The sequence below is a fragment of the Lissotriton vulgaris genome, chromosome 12, assembly GCF_964263255.1.
Source record: "Lissotriton vulgaris chromosome 12, aLisVul1.2, whole genome shotgun sequence".
Lineage (NCBI taxonomy): Eukaryota > Metazoa > Chordata > Amphibia > Caudata > Salamandridae > Lissotriton > Lissotriton vulgaris.
Window position 1 is genome coordinate 576,752,996 of NC_141700.1, and position 24,305 is coordinate 576,777,300.

At 52.8% G+C, this 24,305-nt stretch overlaps 1 protein-coding gene across 1 annotated transcript in view; it reads left to right on the forward strand.

Moving 5' to 3' along the window:
• The window catches only part of LOC147677782 (uncharacterized), a 181,511-nt gene that overhangs the window by 115,328 nt on the left and 41,878 nt on the right, over positions 1–24,305 (forward strand). The window contains exons 11-12 of the mRNA XM_086945586.1: positions 127–192; positions 289–354. Coding sequence (XP_086801712.1) covers positions 127–192; positions 289–354 — 132 coding nt within the window. The remainder of the gene's footprint in view (positions 1–126; positions 193–288; positions 355–24,305) is intronic.

Here is a 24,305-nt window from a genome sequence, read left to right on the forward strand (position 1 = left end):
GAAGATGGTTGTGATAGAGAAAGGCGCATAACAATTATACCCACTGAAGCATGTGTAAAATATTGAATGAGTACATTTCTAAAGAATTTTATATAATTTAATTTCCTAAATGTTCTGCTTTTGTAGATGGTACTGAGTCAGCTTATAGGCCTTCACTACTTGGGCACGGCATGCATTTGGAACGCTCTTCAGGTGAGTTTTTGGTGAATAGGTGAAGTTGTAGAAATACAGCTTTTACTTAACACTATTTTACTGTGTGAGCTTTGTTTTTTTTTTTTTTTTTGGCAGATGCATCGGAGTCAACTTATAGGCCTTCTTTGCTTGGCCATGGCCTGCATTTGGATCGTCCTTCAGGTTAGTTTTAAGATAACTGGTGAACTTATAGTATGTCTCTCCATCCCCTTTAACCCCAGACACTGATCACTTTAAAAGCTTCTTCTTTCAGTGCCTCGTTGATACTTTGGTTTCATGTTCCTCAAAGGAGTGGTACATTTAATTTGTGTGGCCTTTTTCTTCCTTTCTTTTGGTGCAACATTCATTGCTTTTAAGCCTAATAAGGTTAATTTTGTCCTCTCCACCCCTTTTATTAGCAGCTAATGTAAGATTCTTTGACCATCAGGGAAGGCTCTTCTATACATGTTTCCACACTTAAGCATCTGATAGAGACTTCTGGCTTCAGAGTCTTTATCTTCAAGTAAATCCCCAGGTGTCAGACTGGATCAGAATTATTTTTAGCAGCACACTTGGGCACAGTAAGGTGGTGGTGTTCAGCTCTGCGTCAGCTGCGCCACAAGTGACATGCGCAGTACCTATATTGGTACCACCCTAATGTGTAGACTTTAGTTATTTCCTTTCCACACGCGATAATGCTGATCTAGTCAAAGCTACCTTCCTGTCTTTTCTTTTCTCAACTTATAGTTCATACTTTTTTTTTCACTTTCAGTTCATTTTTCCGGCTCCTGTTAGCAGGACCCTGGAGCATTGAGCTCTCCCTTTTTTGGGTTTATTTCAAAATTGTGCCTTGTCTACATCTGACTGGAGTTTCTCTGCTGTTTTCGCTGTTCCTTTTATCAAATATGCCTGCCTTATTTGATAAATGTCCTGAGTGCTCCAGGAAAAAGGCAAAATCGGATCCTCACAGGGTTTGTATCCTGCGCCTGCCTTATTCTCATGTTCCTGAGGAGTGTGACATCTGTCTGCAGTTTCCTAAAAGAATCCTCAAGGACAGGGAGAAGACCAGGCTCCAAGGCTTTGAGCTGAGAAGGCAGCAAGGACAAGGTGGGTCTGGGCATGAAGGGGCTCCTTTCTCTGCCCGTGCGTCAGCCTCTGGGGGGGCTCCCCAGTAAAGAAAAGGCCAGAAAACGCCACCGGTCTCCGTCGACGTAGATAGCCTCAACGTCCCCGTCAAAGGGAATGACCACTGTAATTTCTCCGTCTCCCCGGGGCTCCGGCCCGAAGCAACGTCTATGCTCGACGTCGAGGGGACTGACTTGGAGATCTCCGTCGACGTCGAGGACTGGTTTGTCGTCGAGCTATCATCGACGTCGAGACTGGTCAAGATGCCGGCACTCGCCGTCAAGGCGACACCGCCGGTCACATTCGACGTCGACACGTAAGTCTGCAACGCCGAGACAAAGATCAGCATTGAGACGGAGGTCTTCGACTCCGAGGAGATCACCGTCGTCGAGGAGACGATCGCCGGCGAGATGTCGCTGGCGAAGAGACTGCCATCGACGTCGAGACTACGTTCGTTGGCGTCAAGGAGACTTTCGTTGGCGTCAAGGAGACTTTCGTTGGCGTCAAGGAGACTTTCGTTGGCGTCAAGGAGACTTTCGTTGGCGTCAAGGAGACGTTCGTTGGCGTCAAGGAGACGTTCGTTGGCGTCAAGGAGACGTTCGTTGGCGTCAAGGAGACGTTCGTTGGCGTCGAAGGGACACTCAGCGTCGAGGAGGAAGACTAGACGTTCTAGGACTAGGACGGAGTCCCCAGCTTCGGCGAGCACGCGGTCGCGGCGACGTCGCTCGTCCATGAGGGAGAGGGCCTCTAGATCGCCACCCTCTGGTCAGAAGAAGAAGAAAAGAAGAGTGGGACGGTCTCCAGGCTCTGAGTATTCTCAAGTCTACGTGCCCACCAAACCGAGATCGCCTACGCCGCCTCCGTTACCCGCGGGTCCTCCTCTGCGGACCCAGACTCCGCCCCCACAACTTTCCACGCCTCCACTACCTCAGGCTCCTCCTCATCGTCCTCCTCCGCCGAGGTCTACCTCTCTGCCTCATTTGCCGACGCTGCCTACGGGGCTTCCACAGCCTAGGCTCCTGGCTCGGCCTCCACAGCGCCCTCCTTTCCGGCCTGCAGACCGCCCAAAACCGCAGAGATCGAGGTCTCGCTCACGGCGTAGAGATAGGTCCAAGAGTCGCCATCGCTCCTCTACGAGGTCCAGACGATGCCATAGGAGGAACAGATCTAGATCCCGCCACACGGACTCGTCCAGTGTCAGGGATTACTCGCCAACCCTGTCGGACTCCCTTTGGACGAGGGTGTCCCCGATATTGTCTCCTTCCAGGAAGTGTTGCTGCGAGGAGCGGCTAAGTTGGGCATCACGCTCACTACGCCCTCACCCTTGACTTCTGTCATTTTCGAGACCCTTCACAAGAAACAATTGTCTCGTCTGTAGTTACCGTTGGTACCAGAGCCAGTGGAACCCGCCATGGAGCTCTTCCTCACCCCTGCGGTTACTAAAGCAGCGCCTTCTAGGCTGCAAAAGAAGTATCGGGCCCCTGACACGGATCCTGCGTTCCTTCGCTTGGACCCTGCGCCGGATTCGGTGATTGTGACGGCGGTGAGGAAGCAGCACGCAACCACCCCATCATCGATAGTGCCTCCTGATAAGGAGAGCCGCTGGACGGATTCGGCAGGCAGGAAGGTTTGCGGGACTGCAGCCACGTCTAGGAAGGCCGCGAGTGCCTCGGCCTTGTTGGGGCGTTATGATCGGTCCCTCTTGGAGTCCCTAACACGGTTCGTGAAATGTCTTCCACGGAAGGATAGGGAAGATTTCCAAGAAATCCTTAATGAAGGACTGATGATCTCCAACCAGATGATCAGTTCCGCTGCGGATTCCTCCTTCCTGGCAGCACACGGATACTGCCATGGGGTCAACCTGAGGCGCCACGCCTGGCTGGGTCTGACGTCCTTGAAGCCCGAGGCGCAGCAGAGGGTGGCCAATCTACCCTTCTCTGGTGAGACCCTGTTTGGTAAACACGCAGATGAGGAGATGGCCCGTATGAAGGCGGAGGCGGAGACCTTGACGGCTAGCGGATTAGAGAAGCCGAAGGAACAGAAGACCTTCCGCTCGTTCCAGAGACGGTATGGGGCACAAGGTAGAGGGCAGAGTCGCCCGTTCCAAAAGCGCCAGAGAGGCCGTGGTGGTCAGCAGGGTCTAGGCCCTGAGCTGTTACTTCCCCTTCATCCGTGACCCGCTCCGGTGGGGGGAAGCATTCAGCATTACCCGGCAGAGTGGAGAAACCTTACTCGGGACAAGTGGGTGCTGAATATTGTTTGCAATGGATACAGTCTGTTTCACCAGCCCACTTCCAGCAATTCCACTGGTCGGCTCTCAGTTCCGACTGTGGGAGCTCCAGGCGGAGGCCGATACCCTGTTAAGAAAAAAGGGCGATAGAAGACGTTCCTTTGTCCCAAAGGGGAAAGGGTCTTTACTCACGCTTCTTCCTAGTACAGAAGAATGAGTTCAGGCCCATTCTGGATTTGCGACAAGCAAACAAGTGGATTCGCAGGGAGAAGTTTTGCATGCTGTCCTTGAACCAGATCTATTCTCAGTTGCAGAGGGGAGACTGGCTGTGCGCGATAGATCTGCGAGATGCGTACTTACATGTGCCCATTGCACGAAAACATCTAAAGTTCCTGCGCTTCCTCGTCGGCGCCAATCATTATCAGTACACCGTACTACCGTTTGGACTGAATTCTGCACCCAGGACTTTTTCAAAATGAATGGCTGTGGTAGCAGCGCACCTGATAAAGAACAAGGTGTTTTGATCAACCAATCGTCCAGGTACGGGTAGACAAAGCCTCCACCTTCCAGGAAGCACAGTTGCACTTCAACAGGACGACGGCCGTCCTGTTGAACAGTCTGGGGTTGCACATAAATCTGTCCAAGTCTGTCCTCCATCAATATGTTGTCGACAAGCGTGTCTCCTTCGTAGGAGAGACGCTTATCCATCCTTTGGAAGGCTCAGGATCTTATAGCTGCTCCATCTACGACAGTGAGGACGGTGTCTTCTCTACTGGGGTTGATGGCCTCTTGTATCTCCCTCACTCCACACGCGCGCCTACACATGAGGCCGCTACAGGAATGCTTGGAGGATCAGTGGGACCAGAGGAAAGGGTGTTAGGACGACCGGATTCAGCTGTCTGTTCAGGCCCAACAGTCCCTGAGATGGTGGTGCTCGGCAGCGAATCTACTCAGAGGGGTTCCTTTCCACAAGGATATCCCGACTCGGACTATCGTGACGGATGCGTCTCTCCTGGGCTGGGGAGCGCATTCAGACCATCTAGAAATCCAAAGACAGTGGTCTCCGGCGGAGTCCACCTATCAAATCAATTTCCTGGAACTCAGAGCTGTTCCCTTGGCACTGAAGGCCTTTCTTGCGTCCTTCCAGACCATCTCCTTGCTTGTACAGACGGACAATACGACCACGATGTATTAGCTCAACAAGCAGGGTGGCTCGAAATCGCGCACACTGTCGCAGGAGGTGCAGGCGATCTGGCACTGGCTGCTAGCCAGAGGATTGACGAGAACGGCGACTCATCTGCCCGGTGTACAGAATGTTCAGGCGGACGCCCTCAGCAGGCTGCTGCAAGACAACCACGAGTGGGTGATAAACAACGAAGTGCTTGAAGACATCTTTGCCGTGTGGGGCACTCCAGACGTGGATCTGTTCGCCACCGCCGAAAACCGCAAATGCCACGACTTCGCCTCGAGGTATTACCAACCGGGGACGCTGGGGAACGCGTTCTGGATCAACTGGTCGAACAGCTTTCCGTACGCTTTTCCACCCATTCCCCTGATTCCGGCGGTGCTCATCAAGCTGGCCCAGTCTCGGGCGCGGATGATCCTCATTCCTCGGGAATGGCCCAGGCAGTGGTGGTTCACGGACCTGCTTCATCGCTCAATCCTGCCTCATCGGCGGCTGCCGTGTCGGCCGGACCTTCTCATGAAGTTCGGGGGGCTTATGGTGCACCCCAACCTCTCGTCGTTGAGTTTGGCGGCATAGCTCCTGAGAGTGCAATATGGCCACTTAAATCTTCCTGAGGATTGCATGGACATATTGAAGGAGGCTAAGAAGCCTTCTACAGGACCTCTTATGCTTATAAATGGAAGAAATTCTGCATCTGGTGCATGTCTAAGAACTATGATCTACTATGATCCTACGACCTGCAAGGAGGATGTCATCCTTCCATACCTTCTGCATCTGTACTTAATTTCCATTCCATTAAGGTTCATCTGGCTGCATTGACTGCTTACAGAAAATGTCCTTCACAGACGTCCTACTTCCAGATCCCTATGATTAAGGATTTTTTGGAAGGATTGAATGTGTTCCCTCCTGTTCGACTTCCTTCACGGGCATGGGAACTGAATGTGGTGCTGTCCAGATTGATGAAGGAGCCTTTTGAACCTATTCATAAGGCTTCGCTGCAGCACCTGTCTTGGAAGGCGGTGTTCCTCGTGACCATTACATCGGCCTGCAGGGTGAGTGAGATTCAGGCATTGTGTTGCCAAGAACCTTATACTGTGTTTCATGCTGCTAAGGTTGTTATGCGTACTCACCCTAAGTTCCTTCCCAATGTGATTTCTGATTTTCATGTTAATCAGACTATAACTTAACCAACTTTTTTCCAGAATCCTTCTACTCCAGCGGAAAGGTCTCTTCATTCCCTGAATGTTAGATGGGTATTGAAATTCTATCTGGATAAGACTAAAGACGTTCGCAGGTCCGACCAATTGTTTGTCAACTATGGGTTGGTTAGGACTGGTCTGGCTACTTCGAAGCAATCTATCTCTAGGTGGATTGTGTCGTGTATCCAGCTTTGTTATCAGAAAGCGAATAAGTCCTTAGGGGGTAAGCCTAAGGCTCATTCCACCAGGGGTAAAGCGGCCACAACTGCTTTGCTTCCTAATGTTCCCATTGCAGAAATCTGCAAGGTTGCCACTTGGAAGTCGGTCCATACCTTTGCTAAACATTACTGTCTGGACTCTGATGCCAGGGCAGATGCTCAGGTCAGACAGGCTTCGCTGCAAAATCTGTTCGCATAATAGTGGTGTGGTCTTTTTATCCACCGCCGGGTTGTTTTTGGATGGGCTTGCCATTCTATTCACTAGATTGACTATACACACAGATCCCCTACTACAGAAGGAGTAGTTTCTCACCTGTAACTCCAGTTCTGTAGTAGGGGTATCTCTGTTATAGTCCTAATCGCCCGCCCTCTTCCCCAGTGGAGAAAGGGATGAAATGATGAATGCTACAGGTCTAGCTGATACACCTCCAAAAAGAACTGAAATGGGAGGGAGTTGCTGTGCATTCTGGGATACCAGGAGAGTTCTGGAAAGTTTCCTTAAAGGCACAGTATCCCTTTTTAAGCCACGAAATGGCAGCCTATGGGGGCTTGTCTGTCCTGTCCCTCCTCTCCATCATTCCAAGGATTAGGGGGAGGGGGGGGGGGGGGGGGGGGAAGTGTTTTCCATGGTTAAACCTGGCCGACAGGTCTAAAGTGGGATATTTTGGGAATTTCCTTGCATTTCTAGTTGAAGTACTGGACAGTGTAGCCTTGCATGTATAGGCTGCATTATTTGTCTTTAATTCTCTCTTAAGTGTCTATGCAATACTGCAAAGAAGACCGCTTAAGAGATTATTTTTGATTGCTCCGGGGTCCCCGCACATGAGTGGGACTAGTCACTAGATTATGACTATAACAGAGATACACTCTACTACAGAACTGGAGTTACAGGTAAGAAACTACTCCTTATTTATGTTGAGCGCTTGTCTCGCGGGTAGTGTAACATATGGGGATTTGCTTCAATTTACAGTGTTTAAGGACGATTCACTCTATCCTCAAAGTTTTACAGCACATAAGATCTCTGCTTTTTAAACGGCCAGCCTGTTACCACTTTTCATTTTTTTCACCCATTTCACTAAAGTTTTAAAGGTATGCTTTAGGATTAAAATATTTCACTTAAACGAATAAGCAAGTAATGTAATCTTTCAGATCAAAAATGTGAATTTTGCTGCTTGCATGAACCTAGCTCATTGGCTACAAATCAATATTACCTTGTTTTGTACGTGAGCAGGGACAGCCTATACACCATACACTCATGGTTGAAGACCACAATAGTAGACTGGACATGCTAATATGTCATGTGAGGGCGCCTGTGTACGGTGACAAGGATGATGTTAATGAGATTAATCCAACTGGAAATGTGATGTTAGGTTCGAGGCATGTGGGCTGCTGAATTCATATCTGTGCATAGATCGCCGCCTAGTGTTGGGTCCGGATGATTGCACATTGTTGTCCTGGAAGAGTCTTCGAAGTATCACGAGATAGGTGGCTCCTCCCCTGGACTACAGTGCGCATGGGCATCGCCTCCATCCCCAGATTGTTTTTTTCCGCCATTGGGTTCGGATGTGTTTCGGTTCCCTCTGTCGGAATCGATAGTTGATTAACTTTTCTAACTCGGGACCAGAAGGTCTTTAGGCTTGGCGTCGGTATCCTTTTCTTATCCAGTATTTGGGTGTCTTTCATAGATTCACATGCCTGAATCATTCCCCGTCGCTGAGACGGGAGCCTCCGGTACATAAAAAAGTAATGTCCTAAGGACATACATAGAGAATATAGGCCTAAGGGCCTCCCCTTTTGGGGCCTTTCCACGTCCTTATGTAAAAGGACCGAACTCTCATCGTTAGCCAATCAGCTCCGACCTCCTTCTAGAACCTTCCCGGGAGGAGCCTCCGTCCCTCAGATTTTTCTACCGCACGTTGTGCTAGGGAGTCTCCAACCTGAGCTCTTCAGGTTTCCAAAATTCGAAGTCTCAAACTTCACCGAAGTTCACTTTGTACGAAAAGGATTTCATCCTAGCATCGACTACATGTCGGAATCTAATAAGAAAACTTCGTCCATGGCGGACTCACAGAAGAAAGCCCTGAGGGCCTGCTCCTCCTGCGGCAAGCAGCGGATTCAAGCGGAGGACAAGCACGACCTGTGCTTATATTGCCTGTACCCTGACCACGTCACTGACAAGTGTAGGGTGTGTAGAGCCTTCCCAAAGAAGACGGTTAAGGAAAGGGAAACTCGCCTTCGCGAATGGCTCGACAGGCTTAAGGTCCGAGACACTCTGGAATCTTCCGAGGGTAGTGTCTCCGCGACCTCCAAAGTCTCCAAGAAGAGACCCAGGGTGCAGTCCCCTGGAGAGACAGACACTCCTCCTAAGAAGGCGCACAGGAAGCCTTCGGAGGCACGCTCCACCACCTCCTCCGTGTCTGTTAAGGATGGCCAGAGGTTCAAGAAGCCCGCTCCATCTACTAAGCGGACCACCTCACTTACGACCACTGTGTCGACTACTACGGCCTCATCGCCCTCCACGGCGACCACGACGACCACCACTGCGTCCTCAGGCGCACCGGTCTCCTCGACCATTCCTCTGAAACCTTCATCCAATACGAAGGCCGCCTCTTCGTCACCTAAGAGGTCTAAATCTTCAAGTACGCCTTCACCGATAACACCTCATACCGAAGGCTCGTCACCCAAGCCATCGAAGTCAAGTTCGTCTCCTAAACAGTCGAAGTCAAGTTCAAGAACCACACCTTCGACAAAGATAGCCCAGGTCCACGACCCTAACATCAGTAAGGCGGCGAAACCCTTATCCCCGCAAAACTTGGTACCATTAACCCTGACGGAGGTGCCCAAATCACCGGCACGCTTGGCGGGAGCGCCATCTTCACGCACGTCGTCGGAAGAGACCCCGGCGCCATCTTGGAAAGAATCGAGATTGGTCGAAGTCTCTATTCACTCGAGTCCAACGCCCTCGGTTCTCCCAACGGTGGAGTTGGCACCCGAGGAAGAACAGGACACACTACAGAGTGAGGAGTCGGACGAAGAACAGGAGGTTCACGAAGAACACCAGGACGTCCAAGAGATCCGGGACGGAGTGACGTATCAAGGCAGCTCCCTGACCGTAGACACGGTGAAAACCCCGATGATCTGTTTGCCACTGTCTCTGGTCAACGATTTGAAATCCCTGGTGCAGGACTATAAACGAAGGTTCCCGGACGCAGACAGCGGTGCCCAGGTTCCGGTCACCCAAGCGCAACCGTCGGCCTCGCACCCTTCCGCTCCCCCGGCCCGTCCTCGGAGCCGACTCCGACCGCAAACACAGGCGGAGGATTCATCGGAAAGCGAGGAGGATGACACGGACTTAGAGGAAGGCGAGGTGCAAGACGTCGCCTCGGACCACAGAGACGACGATGCCGATGCTGCGTCATCACACCATTCGTCTACCCCGGCATCCCCGAGACCACGCCACTCTGAAGCAGCGGACGTGGGAGGTTTCCACAAACTGGTGGACAGAGCTGCAAGGAGGTTCCACATGGCGGTGGAATCCGCGGAAACGGAATGCTTCCTCCATGATTTCAAGGAGCACACACAGAAATCGACCAAGTCTATTCCTCTGATAGACTTTCTATGGGAACAGGGCAAGAAGCTGATGCTCACGCCTGCCTCGGTGCCGGCGGTGGTTCCGCGCCTAGACAAAAAATATAAGGCCCCGAACTCCGCACCTGCCTGCCTGACCGGCCACCCCAAACCGGACTCGGTTGTCACTCAGGCGGCCCAAAAACAATCCCGAAACCCCTCCTCGCCGCTGTCCGCGCCCCCGGACAAGGAAGGAAGGAAGCTGGACACCATAGGCAAGAGGTTCTCCACCACATCCGCCATGTCCATCAAGGTGGCAAACTCCATCGCCCTCCTGGGCCGATACAACCGCCAGCTATGGGAAGACATAGCTCCCTACCTGCAAGGCCTGCCGGCCACGGTCCAGGACGAGGTGAAAGCTCTTCTGGCGGAAGGACAAAACTCCGCGGCTGAAATTATCGACTGCGCCATCGACGCAGCCATGACGGGATTCCGCCAGTTGGCAGGGGCTGCCGTGCTCCGCCGCCAGGGCTGGCTCAAGGCGACGTCTTTTCGGCAGGAGGTCCAATCTAAGGTACTGGATATGCCGTTCGATGGGCAATTCCTCTTTGGGGAGAAGATAGACGAGGCACTCCAGGCCATCAAAAAAGACACCGACACGGCGAGGGCTCTGGGCTCCCTCCAGTCCCGGAACCAATCCTTTCGGGGAGGCCGCTCCAGAGGTCAGTACTCCTACAGAGGTTCCTACCAAAATCGGTCGTCCTATTCCTATGGCAACAGGAACCAACCCCAACAGAAACAACAGTCCCGACAGTCATCCTACGGGAAATCGTCCTTCAGAGGCAAACCCGCCAAGAAGGGCGCTGGCGGCCGCCAGTGACCACTTACTCCGGCCAGTCCCACCACCGTCTCAATCCTTTCGAATTGGGGGAAAACTGACCCACTTCCTCCACAATTGGCGAAAAATCACTACGGATCGGTGGGTACTACAAATAATTCAATTTGGACATTCCCTCGAACTGGTCAACACCCCTCCCAACACCCCTCCACTGAAGCGTACTCACAGACACCTGCACCTCCTTCTCCAGGAAGTCGCTGCCATGTTGGTCAAAGGAGCCATCGAAAAGGTCCCGGACTCCCAGAAAGGGAAGGGTTTTTATTCCCACTTCTTCCTGGTCCAACAGAAAGGGGACAAGTGGAGGCCGATCTTAGACCTCCGGGCGCTCAACGCCTTCCTACGGAGTCAATCCTTCCGGATGGTCACAATCCAGGAGATCCTGGGTGCACTGGAAAGAGGCGACTCGATGGTCTCCCTAGACTTACAGGACGCCTACTACCATGTCCCCATCCTCGTCAGGCACAGGAAATACCTAAGGTTCGAAATAGCGGGCAGACATTACCAGTTCAAGGTCTTGCCGTTTGGCCTCAAATCTGCCCCACGTATCTTCACAAAGTGCTTGGCGCCCGTGGCTGCCTTCCTGCGACAAAGGGGTCACCAGGTGTTCCCCTACCTGGACGACTGGCTGGTGAAGGCTCCTTCCCCGGAGGACGCGCTGGCTTCCTTCAACGCCTGCAGCGCTCTTTTCCAACAGCTGGGTCTGACGATCAACCTCAAAAAATCATGCACTACTCCGTCAACGAGGATCACCTTCCTAGGGGCAACCCTGGACACGGAGCATGCGAAGGCTTTCCCCTCAGAGGACAGGATCTGCAAAGTACTGTCTCTGGCCACGGCGGTGGCCGAGAAGCCTCGCATCAAGGTCCGGACGTTCACCTCCTTGCTAGGGATGATGTCTTCATGCATTCTCCTCGTACCGCACTGCAGGCTCCGCATGCGCCCCCTACAGGAAGCGTTGGCGAGACAATGGAAACAGTGTTCAGGCTCATTCGACGACATTCTCACAATCACGCCGGCCATCATAAAGGCCCTGCTGTGGTGGAGAAACAGGACTCACCTGACGGCCGGATTGCCGTTCCTCCTGCCGCCGGCACCACTGGTCATCACGACCGATGCCTCACTGGAAGGCTGGGGCGCAGTACTGTTAGACCTTCGAGTCAGCGGCAAGTGGGACGCCCAGGAAACACAACTACACATCAACCTCCTGGAACTGAGGGCAGTGTACCTGGCTCTACAGGCCTTCCTGCCACGCATCGGCTCTTCCCCTGTGCTCGTCAAAACAGACAACACCACGACGATGCACTACCTGAACAAACAAGGGGGAACGCGATCTCTCTCTCTCTCACGAGAATCGCAAAAAATCTGGAACTGGTTGGTGGCGCACGGCCTCTCCCTCAAGGCGGAGTACGTTCCAGGGAAGGAGAACACTATCGCGGACGCCCTCAGCAGGCAGACCTCTCTCTCCCACGAATGGGAGCTCAACGGCGACACGGTGGCCCACGTCTTCTCACAATGGGGCACCCCGAGGATCGATCTCTTCGCGACGGAAGAGAACACCAAATGCCGAAGCTACGCAAGCTGGCATCCCCAACGGGGGTCGCTGGGAAATGCTTTTTCCATCGGCTGGTCCAGCGTGTTTGCGTACGCTTTTCCGCCGTTCCCGATGATACCGAGGCTCCTCCGGAAGATGAGGACGGAACCGTGCACGCTGATACTGATTGCTCCGTACTGGCCGAGACAACATTGGTTCTCGGATCTTCTTCGCCTATCCACCAGGCCCCCGATTCACCTGCGACAACTCCCGAACCTCTTGACAATGTCCGGAGGCCAGGTACACCACCCGAACCTCCGTTCGCTCAACTTGTCGGCTTGGCTCCTGAGCACCTTGAGTTCGGGGAGCTAGACATACCGCAGGACTGCAGGGCAGTACTGGCCAAGGCGAGAGCGAGCAGCACGACCAAGACCTACTCGCTGAAGTGGAAGAGGTTCTGCGTGTGGTGTTCGGAACACGACTTACACCCGCTCCGGGTCACCCCAGTACAGCTGCTACCATACCTACTGCACCTGGCTCAATCGGGGCTGGCTCACGCCTCCATTAAGGTTCATCTGGCTGCGATTTCTAGGTTCACCAGGACCCCATCGGGACCCTCCCTCTGGTCCAGTCGACTGGTGAAACAATTTCTAAAAGGACTTTACAGATCCTTTCCGAGGCCTCGGAAAGTTCCTCCAACCTGGCAGTTGAACTTGGTACTAAACCAATTGATGAAACACCCATTCGAGCCCATACACCGGGCATCGCTCAAGCATCTTTCCTGGAAAACGGCTCTCCTGCTAGCCCTGACGTCGGCCAGAAGGGTCAGCGAACTTCAGGCGCTGTCCATTCAGGAACCGTATCTCCAATTCAGGCACGACCGAGTGGTACTCAGGCCCAACCCTAAATTCATTCCTAAAGTGCCGTCAGACTTTCATCTGAACGAACCAATTGTCCTCAAGTCATTCTTTCCGGACCCTTCCACGGCAGCGGAAAGGGCGCTGCATTCCCTGGACATTAAAAGGTGTCTCAAATTCTACTTGGACAGGACCAAAGAAGTCAGGAAGTCTTCTCAACTCTTTGTAGCCTACAGCAACCCGAGAATGGGGCTGCCCTTGACAAAACAGAGCATCTCACGCTGGATTTCTTCAGCAATTGCTTTCTGCCATGATCAGGCCGGACGGCCTTTGACAGGCCGAGTGGCTGCCCACTCGACCAGAGCGATGTCAACGTCAACAGCGCTCTTCGCTGGAGTGACGATCCTGGACATCTGCCGAGCGGCGACATGGAAGTCCCCGCATACCTTTTCCAAGCACTACTGCCTGGACATCGAACTGCAGAAGGACGCTGCAGTGGGACAAGCGGTGCTGCGCCATCTCTTCCAATAAGGTGAGCCTTACCTCGTCCCGCCATCCAGGTATGCACATTCTTCATGGTTTTCTCTGCTATATGCATGACTGTATATTACCATGTTTCTCTCATGTTGTCTGTAATCTATGCAGGCCTGCTAGATGTGAGAATGTGCTTTACCACTATGCATGTATAACTGCTGGCTACTCTGATTCAGGCATGTGAATCTATGAAAGACACCCAAATACTGGATAAGAAATGCGTTACTTACCTGTAACAGCAGTTATCCAGTATTGGTGTCTTTCATAGATTCACATGCAACCCTCCCGCCTCCCCGGTAAGGACTCACGTACCTCTATGTCTACATTGCGACACCCTAGCTGGGTGCGTACGAAAATCTGAGGGACGGAGGCTCCTCCCGGGAAGGTTCTAGAAGGAGGTCGGAGCTGATTGGCTAACGATGAGAGTTCGGTCCTTTTACATAAGGACGTGGAAAGGCCCCAAAAGGGGAGGCCCTTAGGCCTATATTCTCTATGTATGTCCTTAGGACATTACTTTTTTATGTACCGGAGGCTCCCGTCTCAGCGACGGGGAATGATTCAGGCATGTGAATCTATGAAAGACACCAATACTGGATAACTGCTGTTACAGGTAAGTAACGCATTTCTTTCGGGTTTTGTCTGTTTCTCAGCTCCGAACTCTTGCTACCCATCCGCGTGCTCTCGGCGCGGACGGGCCTACTCGACGCTCCAGACATGGAACGAACTCCGTTCAAAAGGTGCCCGGTGTGCACCTCCAAGTATTCACACCTCGATGTGCACCCTGTGTGCAACAAATGTTTGTCACCGGACCATGATGAGGCCAGGTGTATGGCCTGCTCGAAGTTCCGGTGTAAGAAGACTCTCAAGATTCGTCGGGCCGCTAGACTCCAGGCCCAGTTATCGGCGCCCCCGGCGCCCCCGCCGGACAACATCTTCGAGGAATTTGTTGAAGAAGACTGTCCTACAGGTTTTGGACTCTAGCCCTGCGTCCGAGGGGGATGCCTACGACGCGGGAGACGAGGAGTTTGACGAAGCCGGCGACGAGGTAGGGGACGACGATGGGGCCATTGCCACCTTGGGGGACAGCTCGGAGGAAGAGCTTCCCCAAACTGACTCAGGGGTCAACCCCCTTCATGCGGCCCAGGTCGAGGGATCGCCTTCGGGCCTTACCCAAGACCTCGTTACTCGTCCAGCAGCCCCGCCTCCGGGCCCGGCCACAGACATTTCGGATGCGCCACTCCCGTTAACGAAAACGAAAGTGAAGCCATCGGGATCCACACCTCCGGTTTCAAAACCGAAAGTGAAAGCTGCACTGGTGAGACAGAAGGCTCTGGAGGCGTCAATGTCTAAAAAATTCAAGATGGCCGACCCGGGGACCTCGGGGTCGACGCCGAGGGCGAAGTCGACCGACGCGGCCGCGTCGGCGCCGAAGATGGTCGAGGTCGATGACCCGAAGAAAGCTTCGAAGAAGCGTCAAGGCGATTCCAGAGCTCTGGCTACTCCGGCTCCGACCGTCGGGGCCAAGGATGGTGATGTGTCGGCTCCGAAGACGGTGCCTCTCGCCGACCCGACTCCCGCACCGGGGAAGTCGCTCGTGCCGGTCAAGCCCTCTCCGGCCTTAACGAAGAAGGTCGAGGAATCCCTGCAAAGGATTCGGAAGGACGCTGTGGTTCCCGAACCAGAGGATGTGGTGTCGAAGCCCACACTGAAGCCGACAATGGCGCAAACGCCTATCCGCTTCACCCTGCCGCCGAAGTCAACGCCAAAGGCTTTCGCTCCGAGGCATGGGGCAGGCGTGCCCTCGAAGGAGGTGTCGACGCCCAAAGCGTCGTTGGTGGTGTCGAAGCCTCGGCTCCAGCCACTTACAGAAGAAGAGCGTCGAGAGGTCATCATCGACGCCAATACCGGGAAACTGTCCCTCCTCAAAAGAAAAATCACCACGGAGCCGGTGTTGGAACATTTTCGTATTCCTCTCAAACACAAGAAAGACTCTGAGGGTGCTTCGGCCCCTATAGCGCCGGCATCCCCACAAGGCCTAGAACGTTCACCAACGCGTTCCAACGCGGGGGATGGTGACGAAGAGGAGGTCGAGTACAACTATCCGGCGTACTCGGATCCGGAGGAGGAACATGTACCTTGGTCTGCCGGAGGCGACCCAGAGGACCCGCAGTCGGGTCAGGAACCGCAGCTCTTTGCGGCAAAAACCTCACCGACGGAGGACTCTGCAGCCTTCAACGCTTTGATCGAGAGAGCTGCCTCTAACCATGAGGTTGAGCTACATTCAGATCCTGTGGATGTGGACTTTTTGTTTGACACTTTCTCAGTGGCTGAAAAGTCAGTCAAGACATTGCCAATGCTCAAGGGAGTGCTAAAGCACGCGCCGGAGGTCTTCAAAGAGCCCACTCGGCACGTGTCGTCAATCCACGCATTGACAAGAAATATAAGGCAGCGCCCTCGGATCCAACATACATCAAGGGACACTTGCCACTGGACTCTTTGGTTGTATCCAACGCTCGCAAGAGGGCGAATTCACAGACCACTGGTGACGCTCCTCCCCCAGACAAAGAGTCAAAAATATTTGAGGCCTCAGGGAAACGGATTGCTGCACAGGCAGCTAATATTTGGCGCATCTCAAACACTCAGGCCCTACTTGCACGCTACGATAGGGCTCATTACGACACCCTAGAAACACTGCTGCAACACTTGCCTGACCAGTACAAGGAGGCAGGGGAAATGTTAATTCAGGAGGGAAAGCTCATCACAAACGCTTCCATCAAATGTGCGTTGGATGTGGCTGATACAGCCTCCAGGGCGATCAACACTAGTGTGTTGCTAAGAAGACATGCATGGCTTAGGATATCAGGTTTTAAACCGGATATACAGACAACCATCCTGAACCAAACAGTTAATCCTGACCACTTGTTTGGCCCCGAGGTGGATGCGACGCTCGAAAAAATGAAGAAAGACACAGACACTGCTAAGTCTATGGGGGCCCTCCAGTCTCAGCAGTTTCGGGGTGGTTCCTTTCGCCGCTCCAATACCAGAGGCACCTCAAGGGGTCAGGCATCGCAATCCACACAGTACTATAAGAGCAATACCCAAACCTCATACACCAACAAGGGTAGAGGTGGCTACAGAGGCAACAACATCAAGGGCAGGGGACGTGGAAACAACAGCTCCAGGTCCACCACCGCCAACAAGCAGTGACGTCTTGTCACTGCCCCCCGACCACACAACACCGGTCGGGGGGAGACTCCAGCAGTTCCTGCCCGCGTGGAAATCCATCACCACGGACAGGTGGGTCAAATCTCTTATCCAGTACGGTTACTGTCTGGAACTTACTTCCACTCCACCAAACATACCTCCAAGAAACCGTCCTATGTCCGGCGAGCACTTGCGCTTGTTGCAGCAGGAAGTTCAAGTCATGCTGCAAAAAGGGGCAATAGAGCTCGTTCCACTACAAGAAAGGGGAACAGGAGTTTACTCTCTGTACTTTCTAATCCCCAAGAAGGACGGATCCCTCAGGCCCATCCTGGACCTCAGGCCCCTCAACTGGTATATTCTCTCGGAGCACTTCCATATGCTTACGTTGCAGCAGGTACTCCCTCTGCTTCAACAGGGGGACTTCCTGGCTACGTTGGATCTAAAAGATGCATACTTTCATATCCCCCTGCATCCTTCCCACAGGAAGTACCTCAGATTCACGATTCAAGGCGAGCACTACCAGTTCAGGGTCCTGCCTTTCGGGGTCACCACAGCGCCAAGAGTCTTTACAAAGTGCCTGGCGACTGTGGCGGCGCATCTGCGACGCCAGAACGTCCACGTCTATCCCTATCTCGACGACTGGCTCATTCAGGCAAAGACAGAACAGCAGTGCGCGGACCATGTGTCCCGCACAATTCACCTCCTGCATGATCTGGGATTCTCGCTGAACTATCCAAAATCCCATCTCCAACCCGCCCATGTACGGCAGTACCTGGGCGCGACAATAGACACTCTGGCAGCCACTGCGCAGCCAAATTCAGTGAGAATCGCCAGTATCCAAACGCTGATCCAACGTTTCAGACCTCAGCACTCGCTTCCAGCGAAGGTGTTCATGCAGTTGATAAGCATGATGGCCTCCTGCATCTCCATCGTCCCGCACGCGAGACTACATATGCGTCCGCTTCAGGAGTGCCTGGCACGTCAGTGGACTCAGGCTCATGGGCAACTAACAGACCTAGTGTTGGTGAGCGGTCGGGCGTACAACTCTCTGCATTGGTGGAATCCACAAAACCTTTGCAAGGGCCGACCGTTCCAGGAGCCTGTGCCACAGATTATCCTGACAACGGACGCTTCTCTCCAGGGATGGGGAGCGCATGTACTCCACTACACAGTGCAGGGACTATGGACACTACAGCAAAGGAAGATGCACATCAACGTTTTGGAACTGATGGCAATCTTCATGGCCTTGAAGGCATTCAAAGTACATCTGTGCAACAAGGTCGTGTTGATCCGGACGGACAACATGACGGCCATGTACTACATTCAGAAGCAGGGGGGCACCCACTCTCCGCAGCTGTCTCATCTGGCTCAGAGCATGTGGAAGTGGGCCATTCAGAGGAACATCTTCCTCATGGCAGAGCATCTCCCGGGCAAGGACAATCAGATGGCGGACCTGCTCAGCAGGCACAGCCACCAAATGCACGAGTGGGAGATACATCCATCAGTACTCCAACCGTACTTCCAAAGGTGGGGTCATCCAGAGATAGACCTGTTCGCCACAAAGGAGAACGCAAAATGCCAAAGCTTCGCCGCCAGGTTCCCACACCCGCAATCGCAGGGCAATGCGATGTGGATGAACTGGTCAGGCAGATTTGCGTACGCTTTTCCCCCAGCACCTCTGATGCCGCTGGTGGCACGCAAACTCAGGCAGCACTCGATGACTCTCATCCTGGTTGCTCCAACGTGGGCTCGCCAACCATGGTACACCACGTTTCTGGAACTCTCCGTGGTGCCGCATCAAAGGCTTCATCTCACTCCAAGCCTTCTGACGCAGAGCCATGGCGACATTCAGCACCCAGATCCGCAACAGCTCAACTGGCGATCTGGCTCCTGAAGTCCTAGTGTTTGGCTACCTCAATCTTCCTCCCGACTGCATGAACATCATTCGGGAGGCAAGGAAGCCCACTACTAGAGCTTGTTATGTGGCTAAATGGAAGAGGTTTGTCATTTACTGTGTAAACCACGATATTGACCCGCTAGATGCTTCCATTCAAAACATAATTTGTTACCTGTTCCACCTGTATCAATGCAATTTGGCGTACTCTTCCATCCGCATTCACCTGTCTGCTATGGCAGCATACCTCCAGAATAGGCAACACCTGTCACTTTTTAAGGTCCCTGCTATCAAGGCTTTTCTGGAAAGACTCAAAAGAGTCATTCCACCAAGGACCCCACCAGCTCCAGAATGGAACCTCAATGTGGTTCTTACAAGACTGATGGGTCCTCCCTTCGAGCCACTGCACTCTTGTGAGCTTCAGTTTCTGACTTGGAAGGTTGCTTTCTTAGTAGCAATTACATCGCTACGGAGGGTTAGCGAGTTGCAGGCGCTCACCATCCAAGAACCTTTCTTCCAAGTACATGCTAACAGGGTTGTACTCCGTACTAACCCTAAATTCTTACCCAAGGTTGTATCTCAATTCCATATGAACCAGACAATTGAGTTGCCAGTGTTTTTCCAAAACCCAGAGACGCTGGCGGAGCGGATGCTCCACACCCTAGACGTTAAAAGAGCCTTGATGTACTACGTGGACAGGACAAAAGATTTTCGCAAAACCAAGCAGCTTTTCGTTGCTTTTGCCTCACACCACAAGGGAAACGCTATCTCCAAAGCTGGGATCGCTAGGTGGTTCGTGAAATGCATTCAAATCTGTTACGCTAAAGCTAAACGCACTCTCACTATCCCACCAAGAGCCCACTCCACCAGGAAGTTGGGGGCCTCTATGGCTTTCCTAGGTAACATTCCCTTAGAAGATATTTGTAGAGCAGCCACATGGTCTACCACACATACTTTCACTAAACATTACTGTGTAGACGTGCACTCCAAACAGCAGGCAGCTGTTGGTCAGGCTGTTCTCAAAACACTTTTTCAGACCGCTGCAGCTGGCACGGGCGGCCGCCAATAATAGGAGGACTGCTATGTATTCGATGCACAGATATGAATTCAGCAGCCCACATGCCTCGAACTGCAAATGCTACTTACCAGTATGCATCTGTTCTTGGCATGTAGGGCTGCTGACATTCATATCGCCCACCCTCCTCCCCGGCGCCTGTAGCAGCTGCAGTATTTATATATATATATATATATATATATACATATGCTCATAGCATGGGCATCACTCACATACTTCACTCCATCTCTGCCAATGGCTAAAAACAATCTGGGGATGGAGGTGATGCCCATGCGCACTGTAGTCCAGGGGAGGAGCCACCTATCTCGTGATACTTCGAAGACTCTTCCAGGACAACAATGTGCAATCATCCGGACCCAACACTAGGCGGCGATCTATGCACAGATATGAATGTCAGCAGCCCTACATGCCAAGAACAGATGCATACTGGTAAGTAGCATTTGCATTAAATGTTAACGATTCATCTCTGTTTATTATTTGAAAATATTGGTAGTTTATTAGCTGTAGAATATGTAGGTTGAGCCTAACGGTTGTGTTTGAACTATGTGATTTGATTATATCCAGCTCTTTGTGGTAGGTGTTCAACTCACTGAGATATCGCTCTGGGCATTTAAAAATGCCCTTGTTTTAGTAGAGAGTTTCGGCCCTTTTAGTGCATGGGTTATCAGTATTGCTAATTGTACTGTAATTCCGAGGCAAGGATATAGTCCTGAATAACACTGCATGACCCAGTGTGTAGTAATTGTGTAGTTCTACAGTCCCTGATTACCCATTCAGCACATTATCCTGGGTGCTGTGCAAACCGTTTTAAGATCCCAAAGGCAAGCCCTGTTGGCTATGCCAATGCCTGCTCTACACTGAGAGTGCACTGAGGCCTGCTAACCAGACCTCTGTGCCAGTCTGTGTGGAATTTGTATGCATGAGTGGAAAAGCGTGGCTCAGTGGTTAGAGGCGGCAGACCCGGAAGCTGAGATCGACCGTGGACCAGGGTTCGATTCCCCGCCTCGGCGGGTCTCGGGCTCAAAATTCCACGGACTCGACAATTCTCGCTCTGGTGCCTACTCAACTCACGGGGTCACACTCTGCAACTCTGGGCAATAGCTTGCTTAATCTCCACTACGGCCCCTCGCGGCGGGATGCCTGGCTTTCACCTTGTGGACACCCTGCCGTGGTTTCTCACAGGGGAATACCAGGACGGGTTCCCTAAGCAAGCGCCGGGACGCTTACGGGCAGCTGTGCGCTTTACAAGTCCAGCACATTTACATTTACATTTACATTTACATTTACATGTCCCTTAGGGTGGCATAAGATATTATGCAGCTCTTAGGGACCCTCTTTAACACACTGCCCTGGGTCCCTGGGGTGCCATTTACTAGGGACCCACAGGAGTCCTAAGATCCTTAACCAATTGAAGAACAATTAGACCTCACATTGTTTTAGGGAAGGAGCACTGGCACTGAGGTTTAAAAGACCTATGTGCACTGTTGAAGACTGAAATCAGCATGTATTAGCTAAAAAGGGAGACAAGGTGGATGGTAAACTGCAACAAAAGCCCATTATCCTATTGTGGTGAACATCCTCATCTTAAGATCCTCCAGACATCCTCATCTTAAGATCCTCCAGCAGTCACTCCCAGGCTCGGGTAATCTCCATTGGGACCCTCCCACTCTTGGCATCTGTCTTCTGGGTCATCTTCCAATTAATGGTAATTTCCAACTTGGCTAATATCGGTGCGTGGTCTGACTTTAGTAGTTACTTTGTGCTTTATCGTTCCAGAAAAGAACCTAGAAGATACGCAGAGGGATAGAGCCCCACGCTGCGAGCAGTGACGTCATTAGTGACTGGTATTGGGCAGTCCCATATCATGTGCAACAGTTCAGCTCCTTCCCTGTTGCACCTAGAGCAGTACAAAAGGGGGTGGTGATGGACGGAGCATCTGAATCAATCAAACACTCACACCCAGTCAAAAGATCTGGGTTTAATCCATCACCGTTCTTTAGCCCACTCTGCCACCCCAGTTCAGACATGGCTATATGCAAATCAGTCTGACCCTGTGCCTCATGGGAACAGTCCAGCTTGAACTGCCAAGCCATGTCTTCCCTGTACCGGAAACAAGCTTCCGAGGACCGGTTTCTGGCATTCCAGCCGTCTAAAGCCCGGCTTGCTTGAATCCAGTGGCAAAGTGAGCAAGGGACTCACGTCGGAGCATACCCTGCCACACTTATGGCCGCCATAAGATCTGTGACCCAATGCCAGCCTCCCATTTGTCTCACAGGTCTAGCAGGGCGGGTAAACTAATCCTCCTGTAGTGCTTTCTAGTCTAGCAGCCACCGAACGTGTCCCACATTACATCTGAGCCGCAAGAAGTCTGGGCCGCAATGCCTCAGTCATGGGTAAGGCGTTGTAGTTTTAGGAGTGCCACCCTACCCCTGCTCCAATTCCAATTTAAGTCCACCAATAGGGAATTTGTGTCACTGAATTTACTTTCGTTTATAGGTAGTGTAGCAAAAAAGGGAAGGAGCAGCCATTTTGGTTACCCCAAGTTCGAGGCATGTGGGCTGCTGAATTCATATCTGTGCATAGATCGCCACCTAGTGTTGGGTCCGGATGATTGCACATTGTTGTCCTGGAAGAGTCTTCGAAGTATCACGAGATAGGTGGCTCCTCCCCTGGACTACAGTGCGCATGGGCATCGCCTCCATCCCCAGATTGTTTTTTTCCGCCATTGGGTTCGGATGTGTTTCGGTTCCCTCTGTCGGAACCGATAGTTGTTCGAATTCGACTCGAGACCAAAAGGTCTTTAGGCTGGGCGTCGGTATAGTTGCGTACGGGTTTCTTTCAGACTCTCAGCTCCGATCTCTTGCTGCCCTTCCACGTGCTTTCGGCGCGGACGGGCCTACACTACACTCTTGCTATGGAGCGAACTCCGTTTAAGAAGTGCCCGGTGTGTAACTCTAAATATTCACACCTCGACGTGCACCCTGTGTGCAATACCTGCTTGTCACCGGATCACCGCGAAGACACCTGCATGGCGTGTTCGAAGTTCCGGAGCAGGAAAACTTTGAAGATTCGTCGGGCCAATAGGCTCCAGGCTAAGTTATCGGCTACGGCGCCCCCACCAGATGACATTTTCCAGGAATCTGTCGAGGGAGAAGACGACGTGCAAGGTTCGGACTCTAATCCCGCATCCGGGGGGGAAACCTACGACGAGGGTGCGGAGAACTTTGACGAAGTCACCGACGAGGTAGGGGACGACTATCAGGCTTTTGCCACGATGGGTGATAGCTCGGAGGAAGAGCATCCCCAACCAGACTCCGGGGTTACTACCCTTCATACGGCCCAGGTCGAGGGATCGCCTTCGGGCCTTACCCAAGATCTAACTATGAGTCCTACGTCCCCGCCTCCGGGCCCGGTCACGGACAATTATGAACCATCACTTACGTCGAAGAAAACGAAAGTGAAGCCAACTGGTCACGCACCCTCGGATGCGGAACCGAAAGTGAAAGTTGCGCTGGTGAAGAAGGTTCTGGAGGCGTCAACTTCCAAGAAAACCAAAATGGCCGACTCGAAGAGCCACGCCAAGATGGCCGACCCGAAGCCCTCGGGGTCGGTGCCGAAGGCGAAATCGTCCGACGCGGCTGCGTCGGCTCCGAAAGGGGTTGTGGACCCGAAGTCGGCTCCGAAGAAGCGTCAGGGCGACGACGCGCATAGCCATGGGGCGTCGACCCCGAAGAAGGCGCATGCGGGTGATCGGGCTCTCGATGCTGAGAAGTCGCTCGAGCCGGTCAAGCCCTCTCCGGCCTTGACGAAGAAGGTGGCGGAATCCCTGCAGCGGATTCGAAAGGACAGTGTGGTTCCCGCGTCGGGCACTGTGGCGCCGAAGCTCACGCCTAAGCCGGTGAAGGAGCAAACGCCTATCCGTTTCACCTTTCCTCCCAAGTCGGCGCCGAAGGCCTTCGCGCCGAAGCAGAGTGGACCCTCGAAGGAGGTTTTGGCACCGAAAGCTGCCTTGGTGGTGTCGAAGCTTCGACTACAACCGCTTGCTGAAGAGGAACGTCGTGAGGTAACCATCGACGCCAACACCGGAAAACTGTCGCTCCTCAAAAGGAAGATCACGACGGAACCGGCGTTGGAACATTTTAAGATCCCTCTCAAAAACAAAAGGGGCTCTGAGGACTCTTCGGTTTTGGTGGAACCTGTGTCCCCACAAACCCTAGGACACTCGCCGACGCATTTCGCCGCAGCCGGTGCGGACGAGGAAGATGCCGAGTACGACTATCCGGCGTACTCGGATCCGGAGGAGGAGCACGTTCCGTGGTCCGCCGGAGGCGACACGGAGGACCCGCAGTCGGGTCAGGACACTCAACTGTTTGCGGCCAAAACGTCCCCGACTGAGGACTCGACGGCCTTCAATGCTCTGATAGAGAGAGCTGCTGCTAACCACGACGTCGAGCTGCACTCGGACCCCGTGGATGTGGACTTCTTATTCGACACCTTCTCGGTAGCCGAAAAGTCAGTCAAAACGCTACCAATGCTTAAGGGGGTGCTTAAACATGCCACGGAGGTTTTCGAGGAGCCGACCCGAGCGCGTGTGGTCAACCCTCGCATCGACAGGA